The following is a 17,190-nucleotide window of genomic DNA, read 5'->3' on the forward strand; positions in this document are numbered from 1 at the left end:
CTCAGACCAACTGTCTCACCTGTGAGAAGAAAGCTCTTCATCATATATAATACAGCATTACACTGCTCATCAGAGGCTTCATTGAAACCTGCTGACAGCTAAGTGTGTGTGTGGGTGTGTGTGTGTGTGTGTGTGTGTGTGTGTGTGTGTGTGTGAGTGTGAGTGTGTGTGTGTGTGTGTGTGTGTGAGAGTGTGTGTGTGTGTGTGTGAGTGAGAGAGTGTGTGTGAGAGAGCGAGAGTGTGTGAGACATTTCCTGCTTCACTGTGAATAACAGGCGACAGCAGCTGCCAACCAAATATAATCTGCTGCTGAATTATCTTCACATGTTGTAGATCTTATTAAATATATATATATATATATATATATATATATATAATGTAAACTGCATGTGACCTCTGCTGCTGTAGAAGCCATAAACACTCCTCAGGACTGATCAAGGATGTTATTGATATCTGACAGCATTGATTGATTGATATGGATTCATCAGGGCCGATACAGATACTGATTATCAGTAATCAAATTACAATTTGATTATTACATTATTACAGAAATTACAGAACAACTTTGAGGTACATAAAAGAAAATATTAGAGAGAAAATATTGGGAGTTTTTTTTTTTTTTACTTTTGGGCTGTGTCTGTTTATTGTGAAAAATGTAGAAAATCCATCTATCCTTTCAAAGACTGACCTCTGCGAATATCTAAATACTGTAATATTATGTGTGTTACCTGTCGCAGCTGAAGCCCTCCACGTTCTCTTTGCAGCGACACTGTCCCGTGTTGACGTCACACTCCTGAGTGCTGCCAGAGGGCGAGCAAGAACAAGGCCTGACAGAGAGAGAGAGGAAGTGTGTGTTATATGTGTGTAATATGAACACATGATGTACAGACAGGACAGTCAGATGGATCTATAAATGTGACCAGCAGAGGGCGCTCACAGTGCATCTACTCTCCATCTAAAGACTGAACCCCAAATGTAAAAAATTTTATTGATGGGAAGAAAAGACAGAAATCTGTATAAATGTATAAACTGTAACATTTCCTCATTAAACTGTAAATTAAATAAAATCAAAACTAATAAATGTGTTCATGTTAAGTGAAATTATGAGATAAAAAGGTTTCAGTGAAGAGACTCAGGTTAGGATGAAAACGCTGGAACCATTTCTGATCAATCAATTATCTAAATCCATCTGTGATTGATTAACTGATGGTTGTTGCAGCTCTACTGGACACACAGATGAAACAGTTACAGTGTGGAGCTGATCTGGAGTCAGTGCGTACCTGCAGCCGGCCTCCGTCAGACTGTGGTATCCCGGCTGGCAGCGGTCGCACTTCTCTCCGGTCACTCCCGGTTTACACGCACACATTCCTCTGTTGTCACACTGAGGAGACTCTGAGCCTGCACACACACAAAACACACACACAACACACACACACACACACACACACACACACACACACACAGACCGTCAGCATGTTAACCTTCAACCACGTGTAAACAATCAGCTCCCATTAACCGTTACGGGACAGAACTGGTGGAACTGTGTCACTGGGACTCAGCTGGTTCACATTAAGCGGCGGTTTGCTGCTGCGTTGAGTTAAATACCGAAAACCCACAAGATTCATTCCAGAGGTTTCACATGTTTCACTGCACAGACTCATAATGTCATCACCATATTACTGATCGATTACCTACCTCACTCTGCAGTTTATTAATCCTCTCACTGCAGTTTATTAATCCTCTCACTGCAGTTTATTAATCCTCTCACTGCAGTTTATTAATCCTCTCTGCAGTTTATTAATCCTCTCTGCAGTTTATTAATCCTCTCACTGCAGTTTATTAATCCTCTCACTGCAGTTTATCAATCCTCTCTGCAGTTTATTAATCCTCTCACTGCAGTTTATTAATCCTCTCACTGCAGTTTATTAATCCTCACTGCAGTTTATTAATCCTCACTGCAGTTTATTAATCCTCTCTGCAGTTTATTAATCCTCTCTGCAGTTTATTAATCCTCTCACTGCAGTTTATTAATCCTCTCACTGCAGTTTATTAATCCTCTCACTGCAGTTTATTAATCCTCTCACTGCAGTTTATTAATCCTCTCACTGCAGTTTATTAATCCTCTCACTGCAGTTTATTAATCCTCTCACTGCAGTTTATTAATCCTCTCACTGCAGTTTATTAATCCTCTCCTTCAGTTTATTAATCCTCTCTGCAGTTTATTAATCCTCTCACTGCAGTTTATTAATCCTCTCACTGCAGTTTGATGGTGGAAATAAAGGTTTTACTTCCTTAAAACAGCCGTTTTTTGAATGGAGTTTGGTGTAACAGTGTGGAGCAGAGGGGATTTGAACCTTAATAATTCCCATAAACTGAGCTGACCGACCTTCTAATAATGAACCTTGGAAACAGCAGAAAGTAACAGGGAGTGGAGATCAATGTCAACAAGAAGGCCATGAGGTGCTGTTGAGAGGTCTGGAACTCACCGACGGTGTTGCAGCCACAGGGCAGGCAGCGGCCGCTCTGCTCTCTGTAGTAGTTGTCCAGGCAGCGCTCACAGTTGGGCCCGTCCGTGTTGTCGGCGCAGTTCCTGCAGTGACCTCCGTGTCCGGTGGCCCGGTACAACTCGCCATCGAAGTAACACTCAGAGCTCTTCCCGCTACAGTCGCAGGCTGAAAGACACATTCACAGGGTTACCCATAATGCTTCAGTCCACCTTACTGTCTGCAGTACAGCTGCAGTAAAGCAGTAACGGCTGCAGTAAAAGAGCTCAGCAGACTTACGCAGACATTCGTTGGGGTTTTCGGCGGTCGCTCTCCTCCACGGCCGGTCGTTGTAGAACGGTTTGCAGACGTTGCAGTCGTCGCCCTCCGTGTTGTGTTTGCAGTTACACAACAGTTGTCCTCTGCTGTTCTTCACACACTCACTGGCATGGCCGTTACACTTACACCTGCAGCACAGAAACACACCTGTCACACCTGGAGGACAACATGTTTCTTTGAGACTCCGGGATTAGAACCTCCACTAACAACCTCTCTGTTAACCAACAAAGAAAGATTATTTAGTCCTGAACTATCTGTTACTCTGTGCCATAAACTTCTCCACACTGCTTTAAAAACTCTTCAGATTTATTCGAAATATCTGACGTATGAAAACAGGAAGAAGCCAGAGGCTCAGAGTTTTAAAATGACAGCGGTGGACGGGGCGGTGCTGATATTGTTTTTGGGTCTGATGAGGTTTTTCCGCCCGGTGGCTCTGAGGGAAGGCTTTGTTAAACTTCCTCGAGGGGGGAAGAGCCCCTCACAACAGGACCGGACTTGCTCAGCAGCCACCGTTTGGTTATTGTCTCAGGTGTTTGTTGGCAGAGAGACGTGGAAAAACTGACAGTGAGAAGGAACTGAACACTGCAACATACATACAACTTCTAATTATTGTCCACAGTTTGAGTTGTAGAAATCTCTCCCAGGCAGATAGATACTGAACTCTGTGTGTGCAGCTGCACTGAGAGAAGGTATTTTATAATGAATAAATCTTTACTAAACAAGGTTAAAGCTTGGTGTGTGGGTCAGCGTTCAGGAACTGAATCATTGTTAGGTTGTTGGATGAGATTCTCTGCCAGAAGAAACCTCAGTGGAAGTTAGACTCCTCTTGCTTCTTAAATTAACAGTGAAGTCACCAATAACACAAAGGCCTCCAGAGAGCAGAAGATAAACTGTCCTCAGAGATCGCCGAGCCTTTTATCTTTGACTTCAGTTAGCTTTCAGACTGTTAGCTTCGTTCAGTTCAAGTTTTAATTAAAATCTCAATGTTCACCAACACAGTTTGAGCTCAGTGTGTTTGTACTCAAGATTCAACCCGTTTCATGTCCATCACAGGGCTGAAGAATGAAGAGGACTCTTGAAGCTGATTGGCTGATGAAGCTCAGCTCTCAGGTGAACAAGTTCAGGTAAATGGGGGCGGAGCTAACAGAGGAAAAGACTCCTTAGAAACCTCCTCCTTGGATAAATAAAGGTTAAATTCTGCAGCTCTGACAGGTGCTTCAGCTCAGGACTCTTCCCTTTTCTTCCGTCCGTCATGGCGGTCGGTCCGCCCCACTCCGGTCTCCCTGTAATCCAGCCCTGCCGGCCAGGAATGCCAGGAATGCTGGCTGTGTAATGGAAATCTGCTCCACATTTCAAACAGATTATGGCTGCAGAGGCCGTGCAGCGGCAGCCTGTTTAACACGCTCGTAATGCCTGTCGAAACCTTTTTTTTTCAGACGCGCAGGAAAAGGAGTTCTTATGTGGATTCAGGCCACAGGGAAGCAGACCACACAGTGACACATCGAGACCAGCACCCACAAAACCACCTGACCGCTCTCAGTCATTGAGTGCAGCTTCCTTTGTCTGAGCAGGTTTCATGAACCTCAGGCTGCTCCAACTTGTTCACACTCAGATGTAAACAAGCAGATATGTTCTCAGTATAATTAGATTCACTGCAGCACAACATACCTCCATATAAAACTGAACTAATGCATCATGGAGATTCTTTTTTTTTTTTTTTAAACTCCCAAAAAGCTACAAACTTCAGTCTTTTCTTGCTCTTTACCTTCCTCCCACAGCGAAGTCAGAGATGGCGTAGTAGTAGGACTTGAGGACCTTGGGGTCGTTGAAAACCTCGTCTCCGAACGTGTTGAGCCTGTTCAGGGTCACTCTGATGTCGGTGGCCGTCACCCAGTCCTGCAAGAGACACAACATGGCCGCACTGTTAGAGACATCAGGCCGGGCAGACACACTGAAGGGAATGTCGTCAGTTCTAAAATGTATTTGCTCATAAACCAAAGTATTGGACACATTGTTGACCTGAAGAAGTTATTACACTTCATTCTGCAGGGAACATAAATGTCTGATGTTTTATAACAATCTTGCCAGTTTTTGTTGGGACATTTCACTTTGAAACAAAGAATTGGACACCTCGCCGTTAGCGAGAGCAACACAGATGTGTGAAATATTCCTCAGATATGGAAGTTCCTTGACTCACAAACAGCTTGGACCATGAATCTGCAAACAGGGAAGTGGTTTTAGTTCTCAGGCTGTGGGAAACACTAAGAAACAGTGGCGCAAACAGGCACTCAAACTGTGACATTTCTGTAGAGGTGGAATTTATTTTCTTGGCGTTGTGATAGGAGACCCAGATGGAGAGAATTACTGAAGGACACCTGTTTGGTTTCGGCCATGAGGATAAAGAAAGTTACTCAATATCGCAATGCCCGTGTGAAAAGGCTCATGGGAAACTCAGAGTGAAGGCCAGCGATAGCTTTGTTCAGTATCAGCAGGAAGCTTATCTGAGGTTTTTACTCAGCAGAGTGAGAGCTCACAGCAGCTGTTTGAAGACAAACACACAGCTCACAGAAACCACAGTCTGACCAGCAGCCCACAGGAAAGTGGGAACACTTGTATAAATGTTAATCCATTTCTGATATGCCAGGGAACATGTGAATAAATGTCCTTCTCTTTCCCTGTTCTCTTCAAAAAATGTTCCGACTTTCAACCTCTGGAGGAAACTGTTAAAATATCTGCTGACAGCCTGTTGGCCTCCTGTTAGAGGAAATAAATCTGCACATAAACCGCAGAGATGGAAGGATTTAAAGGTCTCAGACTTTCTCTTTAAATCCTGTTCAGGTCGGACGCACTGTACATTTATTATCCACCTACTCTTCTGCCTCCTCCTGTGACTTTGCACACTGATGTTAAATCCTTGTATAACTGTTGGGAATGTGGAACAGGTTTCTGATTCACCCACCAATCGCTCCACACTGTGACTCCTGTCAGTTATTTACAGTTTTACCACTAAGATTGATTCAATGCTCTCCTGTCCTGTACACAAACCACTTATATTTTAAAAATGCAACAAGGTAGTGGGCGGTGGGCTGAGAGGCAACATATCTGAGCTGTGGCCTCACAAAATTCAACCGGACACAGCTTTATCACGCAGTTTGGCTCCGTCACTGTCTCCAGAGCTTCTTCCTGCCCGATGTTGACTGTTTATTTATTCTTGCTATCAGTGCTGCTACAATGGGTCTACGTGGTTAAATGGTTTCTCTGTTTTAATCGTGTTTATTGTTATTTTAGACTTTTCTGATGTAGCATTGCAGCAGCGATCTGCTCTCTGTTGCTTGACGCGAGTGGGTCGCAGCTTCCGTCCTTCCATTTGAGACGGATGAGTCATAATAGTCCAAACAGCCATGAAAAGCTACTGATGGACTCACGGGGGCTGGTGGTGCTTTGGCAGCCAATTAAGGCACATTTATGATCTATTACTAGGTTGAAAAGTACAACACAGACGACCAAGGAACAAAAGACACAGAAAATGTGGCTAAAACTTACAGATGAACTGATCCAGCTCAGCACCAATCTGCTTCCATACTGAGTGTACAAATAAACCCTGTTTATCCAGGTCCAGGTTGTGGTGGCAGCCTTCCAGCTGTTCCCAGAGGATCCCGAGGCATTCCCAGGCCAGATGTGATATACAGTCCCTGCAGTATGTTCTAGGTCTGGGGTCAGAGTCATCCTGGGGACGTCCTAATCAGATGCTAAACTACCGCAGCTGACTCTTTTTAATGCCTCTGGATGGTGGAGCCAGCTCGCAGGGTCATAAAGTTTGGGGCAGCGTTCCACCCCATCGATCGAAAACGTACTCCTCACGGAAAGAATCGTTAATCTGTTGTAGACGAACTCCACTAGCACTAACAGGGCCAATTCAGCACAACCCTGAACATAACATACCCTTGACCCTAATTTTATTAGTCCAGAAATGTCCAAAAACTGAACAGGGTTTTTTGGTAAACAATATGTTACTTTTGGACAATTATTTCACAACTCTTATTGTATGGTCCTTGGAAAAAATACAGCTGACCTCAACAGTGGGTACAACCAGGCTCACCAGAGGTGGCGGTAAGTTTAATGTGAGTTGAAAGGTTAAATGCTCATGTTTACCTCCACGTGAGCTCGGTATGAACCAAAATCAGTAAGTCTCTAAAACTAGATTTCAATGCAAGGCCCCTTTTATTTGCCTGCTTCTGGTTGGTTATCAGCTCTTGATACAACCGGGCCATTGATTTAAACCAGCTGATCAAATAAATCTAAATAAAAAATCTGATCAAAACGTTTGAGTTGTTGACATGGTTCAGTCAGGAACCAGAACCAGCTCCAGTCTCAGACGCCCTGTTTCTGGCTCTGATGAAGGATCGTCATTGTTAATAACTGTTGTGCAGCTGCTTTCTCAGCCCGTCAGTTATCTGCCCGGTAACGCCCCGCTTTCTCTCTTTATGATTCATGAAGAATAAACTCGCATCATTCGTCCGGCAGCTGCAGCCCTTCAGGCCCGTCCCGTCCAGGAAGCTCATGCAGGTTCTCGGCTGAGTCAACACTGTTTAAACTGTACAGAACATTTGTTTGCTATCAATCATGTGCAGCTCTGTGCCAGTGTGGAACGCCTCGACCGGGACACGTGTTTTCTGGAGGGAAGAATGCTGCCTGATGTTAGAAAGTCCTCTGGGAATCACAAACATTCAGCTGAGCTGCAGCAGACTGCAGCCTGGGAACAAATACACCATCTGTCAGCGGTGGAACGAGTACATTTACTGCAGTACTCTAGTTTGCTCCATGCAAACATTTTACTTCTACTTCACTGCATTTCAGACGGGAGTCAGTGTATTTAACTACTGCAGTTAGTTTGAGATTGTAGGATGAATACCCAGTCACTGTAACGAGACAGAGTTGGCCATAACTGGTGGTAAAAGTCAACATTTTTACATTTTTAAGATACCAAAACTAACAAACAGTCTACGGCTGCCCCACTAACAGTGGTCCCCGGGACCAAAGTATCAGAGGACTGTTGTAACACGGACCTTTTCTCCTGTAACACAGGAAGTCTCCGCTGCACTGCTGCATATGCTAACTGTACCCGGAGCTGGAAGGACGGGGGGGGAGTTTAAACACTGCTAGTGTAGCAGCAGAGGGACCCAGTGGGGAATACTGCCGGGGATCGGGGCCCGAATGAGCCACAGAACCGGAGCACTGAACAATAAACATGGCGGACTCCACCAGAAGACGACCCGCTCCCTCTGTAGATACAAACTCTCATTCTCTTCAGCTGATTAAACACTAATGAAAACATACCTATGGATATTATATTATATATCTGACAATAGATCCATCTTCTTCCTGCTTTTTAGTCATTTTATTTTTTGTTTAAACAAAATAGAAAATGAAAATCACTTTTAAAATTTTAATTCAATTCAATTCAATTTTATTTGTATAGCGCCAATTCATAACAGAAGTTATCTCAGGACACTTTTCAAATAGAGCAGGTCTAGACCGAACTCTTTAACATTAATTACAGAGACCCAACAGTACCACCATGAGCAAGACCTTGGAGACAAGGGCAAGGAAACACTGCCTGTTAAAAGGCAGAAACCTAGGACAGATCCTTCGGCTCTAGGTGGGTGGGAGAGAGAGAGAGAGACAGACAGACAGACGCACAACATTCGTTCTTTTCATATTCAATTGAGATTACAAAATCAGAAAATGAAAAAACGGTTTGTTATTTCCTCATTAGTTTATGAATCTGATACCAAAAAACAAATAACGGTTCATTTTTTGTACTTTCGATTTATTGCTCAGATCAAAAATAAAATAGGAAATGAAATAACGGGCCACGGATCGATTTTGATTTTGATATTTAATTTTTTTCTTTGTATGAACCGGAAGTTATTGTCTCGTTAGCTTGATTCACTTCTTCAGTTTAACTAACGTTAGCCTTCAAAACTGAGGATCAATCATGGAGAGTTTCATCTTGTTCAGAGGAACTAAACGGGTGACTGTCAAGGAAGACGACATTACGACCGAAAAAATCTGCAGGATCTTCCAGGATCTCCATCTGCTGCAGCGTAGTAGAAATCTCGACATGTGTGTTGCCAGTTTCAAATAACTCTTTAATTAAATCAGCATATGGTTGCAGTGCGGCCATGGTGTCGATACGAAATTACTCAAAAAATACATTCACTGCATGATTGAGTTTTTTCAGGCTTTGCGAAATTGCGGCAAACTTCCAAGTGCAACACACGAAGACGACAATAACTTCCGGTTCTCACAAATCGGACAAATTAAATATCAAAATCAAAATCGATCCGTGGCTCGTTATTTCATTTCCTATTTTTGATCTGAGCAATAAATCGAAAGTACAAAAAATGAACTGTTATTTGTTTTTTGGTATCAGATTCATAAACTAATGAGGAAATAACAAACCATTTTTTAATTTTCTGATTTTAAAATCTCAATTGAATATGAAAAGAACGAATGATACACGGATTAAATCTCTCTCTCAATTTTAATGTTTGTATTTCAAAACGAAAATCAAATATATAAGTGTAAATTTTAATACCTGTTACTGACCGTCCGTCTACAATGTGCAATACTGGATATTTTTATCTTGGATATCTCTTCAAATGACACAATGTGGAGGTGAAACTCACAGATGTCTGACGCCTGTGACACAGCGGCTGCAAGCAGACACTGCTTTATTTTAAGGGGTCAGAAGCCAAAACGGTTGGAAACCGCAGCTCTGGAATAAAAGTGAGTGATAGCTGGTCGGTGGCCAGACTGGCTGTTAAGGTGGACTGTCTCAGCTGGCGGTTATTTCCTACTCAGAGCTCAGAGATGACAGACAGCGGGAATGTCAGAGAGCGACAAACAGCCGTCTGACGCCTCCAAAAAGAGTCCCCAGCTTCGGTATAAATAGCTTCATGCCAACAAGTCAAATAAGGAAGTTTACAGCTGAGCTGCAGAGCTAAATCTGTTCATTTACACGGAGGGGAAGTATTAATGACGGAACCACAAAGAAAGAAAGAAACAGGAGGAGGCTGTTGAACCTCTCCATCACTTCAGACGCATTATAAAGACCCAGAGCCGGCTCAAGTTTCAAACTGCTCCCACTTTATTCATTAGACCCTCGCTCAGATAAACACCCACTGATCACACTCATCAGCGGTCCCAAGCTACGCACATTATACTCAAGTTACAACAACTTCCTGTTTCATGGCGGTTTACCACGCCACGCCACAGACACACCTAACTCTTCACTGTGGACGTCTCTGGAGTGCACTGACCCAATCTGAAGTCGATCCGATCAGTTCTGTAGGAGGAGTTTGTTGAAATACAACGTCGACTTCCTGTTGGGTTTGGGCTACGGAACCAATACACTGGTTGTGCCCGTGTGCCCGTGTGCTTATGTGACGCATACATTTTGAATTCTGAGCCTGGTTTTGTGAGTTTTGGAGTCTCTGATTATTATTAAAATGTGATTCATTCGGCCCAAAACAAAGAAAACGAGAAAAAGAGTTCTGTCAAAGATGGAGAACCGCTCTCGTCGTATGTTTTAACTGTGGGAAGCACGAACTGGATCCAGAACTCCTCCGCAGCTCACAGATTAAAAATAAAGGTTTTCCTCCACTTTTAAAAACCAGAGCAGAAGAAAAAGAACGAGCTGCAAACATTATGCAACAATCAGCAGAACGAAAACACAGTCTCCTCTTTCACTTATTGAGCAACAACCTGAGCACAGAGTGAAGACACATGGAAACACAAACACAGAGAGGGGGAGGAAGGAGAGAGAGAGGAGAGAGGAGAGGAGAGGAGAGAGAGAGAGAGAGAGAGAGAGAGAGAGAGAGAGAGGGAATGAGGGGGAGGAAGGAGAGAGAGGGGGAGAGGAGAGAGAGAGAGAGAGAGAGAGAGAGAGAGAGAGAGGGAATGAAGAGGAGGGGGGAGGAAGGAGAGAGAGAGAGAGAGAGAGAGAATGAAGAGGAGGGGGAGGAAGGAGAGAGAGAGAGAGAGAGAGGGAATGAGAGAAGAGAGAGGGGAGGGAATGAAGAGGAGGGGAGAGAGAGAGAGAGAGAGAGAGAGAGAGAGAGGGAATGAAGAGGAGGGGGAGGAAGGAGAGAGGAGAGAGAGAGAGAGAGAGAGAGAGAGGAGGAAGGAGCGAGAGACAGGGAATGAAGAGGAGGAGGAGGAAGGAGAGAGAGAGAGAGAAAGAAAGAAAGAAAGAGAGAGAGGGAGAGAGAGAGAGAGAGAGAGAGAGAGAGAGAGAGAGAGAGAGGGAGGAGGGGAGAAGAAGAAGTCTTCCAGCTGCAGGTCGGTGAAGCTGCTGCTGCAGTGGGAAATCCGGGGGCGTCGCCTAGCAACATGTCTCAACACTTGGCAGCGTCAAACCTGCAACCTGAGCGGCAGAACGGACCGACTCACACTGTCTGTTCCTCAGAGATACACTCAGAGCTTAATGAGGACTACAGATTAGAAACTACAGAAACACTTCAGATCAATAGCAGGAGTTTTATTGATCGCTGACGGACACAGTTTCAGAACTGGTCCAATAAATCTCAGCAGGGAGCCGTAACACAAACTAATGTCCCCCAGACTCTGTACAGAAAAACACTACAACACGGGAGCCTCGTTAGTTTAAGTGTTTACACACATACTGAAATAATTCACCAATAATCAGTCAATCAGCAGATAATCAATATAGAATTCAGAATGATATTGATCCTGTATTGACAGTCAGACTGTGGACATATGACGGCCTTTAGCTCGTGTTTCTAGAGTTACGTGTTGTTACGAACACGTTAGGAATTGTTAAAATGTGATATTTCTTAAAGGGAGTTTGGTGCAGGGAGCTTTTAGTTGGATTCAAACTGCTGATATGGATCATTGTTAACGTTTAGTCTCCACTACAGAAACACTAGCTGACTGACAGGAAGGAATTCCATCACAGGAAGAACCACTTCCTGTTTCCTCTGCAGACTTCCTGCGGCTCTCACCTGGAGGACGGGGCTGTTGTCGAAGTTGTAGGCGCTGGGTCGGCCCTCCAGCGTGGAGAAGGCCACGTTTCCGCCGGTGAGCGGTGAGATGTCGCTGAACTCGTCGGTGCAGAGCGCCTGCTGCTCGTCCTCGCCGGTGCGGATGAAGCCGCGGCCCGCCTTCTGGTACGTCTTCTCGCAGGAGCCGCTGTAGTACTGGTACGGCACCCAGGGGCCGCCCTCGCTGGTCCGCTTGTAGATGGCGAAGCTCTCCGGACGGCTGGTGTGGAACTTGAGTCGCACGTAGGTGATATCGAAGGACTTACCTGCAGACAGGAAGGAAGTTCATATTTAATATTTAAAGTCACTGAACATCGTTTAAACAATATTTGCATCTCTTCAGTCTCTGAATCTGCTCACATGACACAATATTATAATAATAATATATAATAATGGATGAACGTGTTCATTTCTGATTTCCAGCTACTGAAACAACTTATCTCATAATATTTTGAATGAAAGTTGCAGATATTTTCCCACAGACAGACAGACAGACAGACAGACAGAAGGAAATAGACACTCGTGGTTTTAACAATAAAAGGAAAATAAATATAACATTTCACAAACTTCACCAGCTTATTATTTGTGTGTCTGTCGGCTCTCAGGGGTCAAAAACACATATAGGAGGGGGAAATACAAGAAGAAGAGAAATCGGTGAAAAAGTACACAGTAGGCGAAGTTCTTGCAGCGGTTTTGGAGAGCAGCGACGAGGATGAGGGAGGAGTTTCAGAGCCTGATGGATTTATATATAGATATATCTATATAGATAATAAACTGAAACATGTAAATGTTTGGTTTGAAAATTAAAAAACTTTACGTTTTTCAGCATTAGGGACAAATGACGTGTTTACAAGGTGCTCTAGGACAGATTGAGCTCATGTACAGAGAGCTGAGGGTTTTCTGTTAAAGTGCCTTTAAAGATGAATTAAAGGAGAAAATGCCCTCAGACCTCAGAGGGTTAATGAGGCCTCAGTGGATTCATGAGGTAAAGTTTGAATGAATGGATGAATCAATGTGTTCATCCAGCTGCTGACAGTCTAACGCTGGCGGCTTTAGAGCGTTCAGTCCTCGCAGAGATCAGATAGAGTTCAGTCACTTCCAGGAAACAACCTGGAAGCCGGACGGACGGCGTTCTCTCTGCTGATCTGGGAGCTGCTGAGCAGGAATGTAAAGTGTGGTTGGGACACGCTGAAGCAGCGGTCTGGAGCTCGCCGCGTCCGCCGCTCGCCACGTACATATCTCGGGCGAGTCTGAGCAGGCCGTTCGAGCAGGAGCCGTCAGTCAGCGCGAGAAGGAGCGCCGCCATGTTTGAGCCGGGGCGGCGGGGGGTACGGCTGTTTGCTCAGCCAAAGAATCTGCTCTGTAAACAGAGCGCTGACAGGGGCCCCGGCCCCCTGGGGGCCCCTCTGTGTCGACAGCAAATAAAGGTGAAGCAGCTGATAGGACTGATGGGACGCTCACAAAGGAGCAGTTTATTACAGGAAACAATGAGGAGACTGCAAACACACACACACACACACACACACACACTTCCTCCTGCGTGTGTGTGTGTGTGTGTGTGTGTGTGTGTGTGTGTGTGTGTGTGTGTGTGTGTGTGTGTGAGTGAGTGAGTGAGTGAGTGTGTGTGAGTGAGTGAGTGAGTGAGTGTGTGTGGGGTCAAGGTTAATATGAAGCTGTAAAGACGCAGGGTGGAGACAGCAAACAATGACTGGTATGAGAATTTAAATGAGTGGAATCAACTGCAGAAACACTAGCTAACTGCTAACAGCTAACAGCTAACTGCTAAAGTCTGATAAGGTTGTCGACCGTATTAGTTTGATTAATACTTTATTAATGAGTATTGATTACTTCAGATTAAAGACAGGAAGTGATGCAGTCCAGTTTGAGTGAAACCAGAACTTGAACACATTATCCCAAATTAAAGGCGTCACATTTGACCTTTGACCTGAAGTGTTTTAAGTGTTTAGGGAGATTTATTCAGATCATCTGCGATCCGAACGCTTCCTCTGGAGACGCTCTGGCTGCGGATCAAAGAGCCGGCGAGGAGCTCAGAGGACAGACGCCAGCCGGCAGGAACCCGCCACAAACAAACGCCTCCACATCCTCACAAACGGGACAAAGGCGTCTGTTGGCGCAGCAATCAGGAGGCAAACAACACCGAGGAGACAAAGAGGAGTCAGCCCTGAGCCCAGGTGGCTGCTGGGACGCTCTGATTGGACGAGGAGGAGGTGACGCTGCTGTAAGATCAGACTTTTAACTGGACTGATTGTGAACGTAAATTTAAACAAACTGTCCAAATTAAAATGCTTAAAGCCTCTGATTGATTATAGTCAGATTATCCTGAAATTATAATCAGATTACAGTCAGATTATATGATACTACAGTCAGATTATATGATACTATAGTCAGATTATATGATACTATAGTCAGATTATATGATACTACAGTCAGATTACAGCCAAACAGTTTCCAACGACGACTTCCCAGATGGAAGTTCTTGGACTGTTGGACAGATGCCACCAATAATCTTCAGATTAATCAATAATGAGAGTAATTGATAGTTGCAGCACATCGAGAGCGCAGGATGAGCAGAACTCTGCACTGTGAGAGACGTTTGTGGTATTTTTCTGGGAAGTTCAGTTAGAAGTGAACTGATGAGTCTGAAGTCAGGAGAACAATCAGAGTATTGAAGACGAAGAATCTCACAGACAAAGACGGCGCTGTACGCGTTAATGTTCTCGTCCCGTCTGACGACAGAACCGACGACCCGCTGAATTACAGTGTGACACATTCGCTGCTTCTCAACCAGACTCCAGTCAAAATTTACATCGTTTATAACCATGAACGTTTATAAAGCTCGGATTCTGAAATGTGTTTCAGGACGAAACATCTCCAAAAATATAATATTTAATGGAGAGGAAGACATGGGTTTAAGTGTCCTACCAAAATAAAAGATCACAAACAAGTCATTCTGACTACTTTAAGGCAGTTGGAGAAAGTGGAATCCAACAGATAACTGATTCCAGGGACAGAACTGTAATTATATCTTTATGGCAAATACGGTTGATCATTGGTAACAATAACTCATAATCATAACTTTAAAAACATTATATCAACAGGATTAATAAAGTAACTTATTTATACATTTAAAAGCGAATTATAACTGTAAAACTGGTAAAAACGTTTGTTTATTGCGGTTTTGTTACATTGGACGGTTGAACTATAAACAGGAAGCAGCGCTGTGAACTCAACCTTTAAGCACAGAAAGAACCAAATGGTCACTCTTTCTTCTGGCACATTTAAGACCCTCTGGGACCCAAAACGCAGCGCCGAGAAACAAAACGCAACGTTGTCAATTAGCTGGTTTTGCTTTAAGCAGCGCTAACCCGCCTATTGTGGGGCGCTGACCCTGGGAGACTCTCCTCAGGGGGCCCAGAAGCAGGTCTGAACATGAAAAGAGCCTCCAGTGGTTCAGAGGAAGGAGCTTTTCTTTCTAAGACTGATCGGGGGGAGGCAGGGGGAGGCTAGGGAGGCTGGGGGAGGCTGGGGGCACGGTGACGGCAGGAATGAACCGGCTGGAATGTGTTTCCGCCGGGCAGAGTGACGCCGGACAGCAGGGATGGACGGAGAAAGAAAAAGGAAAGTCCACAGAGGAGAAAAGAGGGCGAGTGAGCAGCCCAGGCTGTTCATGTCATAGGGAGAGAGAGAGAGAGAGAGAGACAGAGAGAGAGAGGGGGCTGCTGGGAGTTTTTTCCTGTCCAGATATGGAAGACAGCTGAGTGAGCAGAGGCGGCTGCAAATGAGGGGATTTTCTCTCAGAGGTTTCTGCTGAAGTGTCCTTGAGCAACAGACAGAAGATCTGACCTCCGCCCCGTATCAGCAGAGAGCAGGAATGTAAAGATACATTGCGACATAAATGTGTGAAGATTCGAGGGAAAATCGTATCTGAATCCAATCGTAAATTTTATCGTTACGATTATTAACTTTTAAATCTTCAACGTATCTCATTACATTTTATTTTTTCTCAAGAAAGCAAGAAAATCTCAAACATATCTTTTGTTGTTTGTTGACAAAAACGTGACAAAACTTTTTATCCAGAGAAATTAGTTTCTTATTTACAGGAAAAAAATTTGGTTTATGAGATTATGTGAAAATGATTCTGTTATATTAACTAAATATAAACCTTGGCCTCTCTCAGCTTCCGTACCCTTCAGTAGTGTCTTACACATGTAGCTTTGGTCCTAATCAGACATTAAAAGTGTGAATGAGCATCTGTGAGTAAAGATCTTTGTTTCTCTGGAGGTGAACGGGGAAAGTCGAGCCGAGGAGGTTAAAGAAGAATAAAGTGACATCCTGCCTGTCTCGTCTTGTCTGAACTGCGTCCTCGCTCTGGTTTCCTGCGGTCCGTCCTGTCATCAGACGAACAGCGGCGTGTCGAGACGTGTCGGAGGACGAAACACAGCAGACGTTGGTTCAATCAGCAGTTTGTTAACAGAGCGGCTCAGCAGGAGGCCGAAGCCTCAGCAGCACACAGGCTGAAGGCTTTTATTCGGAAAAACACACCATTTGTTCTGAGCAACAACCTCGATAGAAAGAGGATCTGATCCTCGTTAAGAGGTCAGAGACGCAGATGTTTGTCTTCCCACAGAGAGAGACGGATTTTAACGAGGAAGGCGTCCTTGAGGAGGACAGATTAGGACGGGGAGGAAGACACACAGAGACCAAACACGACCCCTGACAGGAAGCTATGAGCTCCGTTGGCTGCATGTAAAGACATTTCACCTCCTCCACGAGACGTCCGGCATTGATACCAAAGCCATTATACATACATTGATTTCAAGGAGATTCCTGCTTAATACCGTAAAACTTCAGTAAACAACCCGAGCTTTAGTTTGCTTCACTGTACGGGACAGGCCTCTGTATACGGGACAGGCCTCTATATAAGGGACATGCCTCTATAAAGGACAGGCCTCTGTATACGGGACAGGCCTCTGTATACGGGACAGGCCTCTGTATACGGGACAGGCCTCTATAAAGGACAGGCCTCTGTATACGGGACAGGCCTCTGTATACGGGACAGGCCTCTATAAAGGACAGGCCTCTGTATACGGGACAGGCCTCTGTATACGGGACAGGCCTCTGTATACGGGACAGGCCTCTGTATACGGGACAGGCCTCTATATAAGGGACATGCCTCTATAAAGGACAGACCTCTATAAAGGACAGGCCCCTATAAGGGACACGCTTCTGTATAAGGGACACGCCTCTATAAGGGACAGGCCTCTGTATACGGGACAGGC

At 44.6% G+C, this 17,190-nt stretch overlaps 1 protein-coding gene across 1 annotated transcript in view; it reads right to left on the reverse strand.

Moving 5' to 3' along the window:
* The window catches only part of lamc1 (laminin, gamma 1), a 41,851-nt gene that overhangs the window by 9,348 nt on the left and 15,313 nt on the right, over positions 1-17,190 (reverse strand). Inside the window, exons 2-7 of the mRNA XM_051378104.1 lie at positions 11,852-12,156; positions 4,588-4,718; positions 2,784-2,950; positions 2,487-2,672; positions 1,281-1,398; positions 729-827 (exon numbers count right to left, since the gene is read on the reverse strand). Of these exons, the coding sequence (XP_051234064.1) occupies positions 729-827; positions 1,281-1,398; positions 2,487-2,672; positions 2,784-2,950; positions 4,588-4,718; positions 11,852-12,156 (1,006 nt within the window). The remainder of the gene's footprint in view (positions 1-728; positions 828-1,280; positions 1,399-2,486; positions 2,673-2,783; positions 2,951-4,587; positions 4,719-11,851; positions 12,157-17,190) is intronic.

Source organism: Dicentrarchus labrax, unplaced genomic scaffold, assembly GCF_905237075.1.
Source record: "Dicentrarchus labrax unplaced genomic scaffold, dlabrax2021, whole genome shotgun sequence".
NCBI lineage: Eukaryota > Metazoa > Chordata > Actinopteri > Moronidae > Dicentrarchus > Dicentrarchus labrax.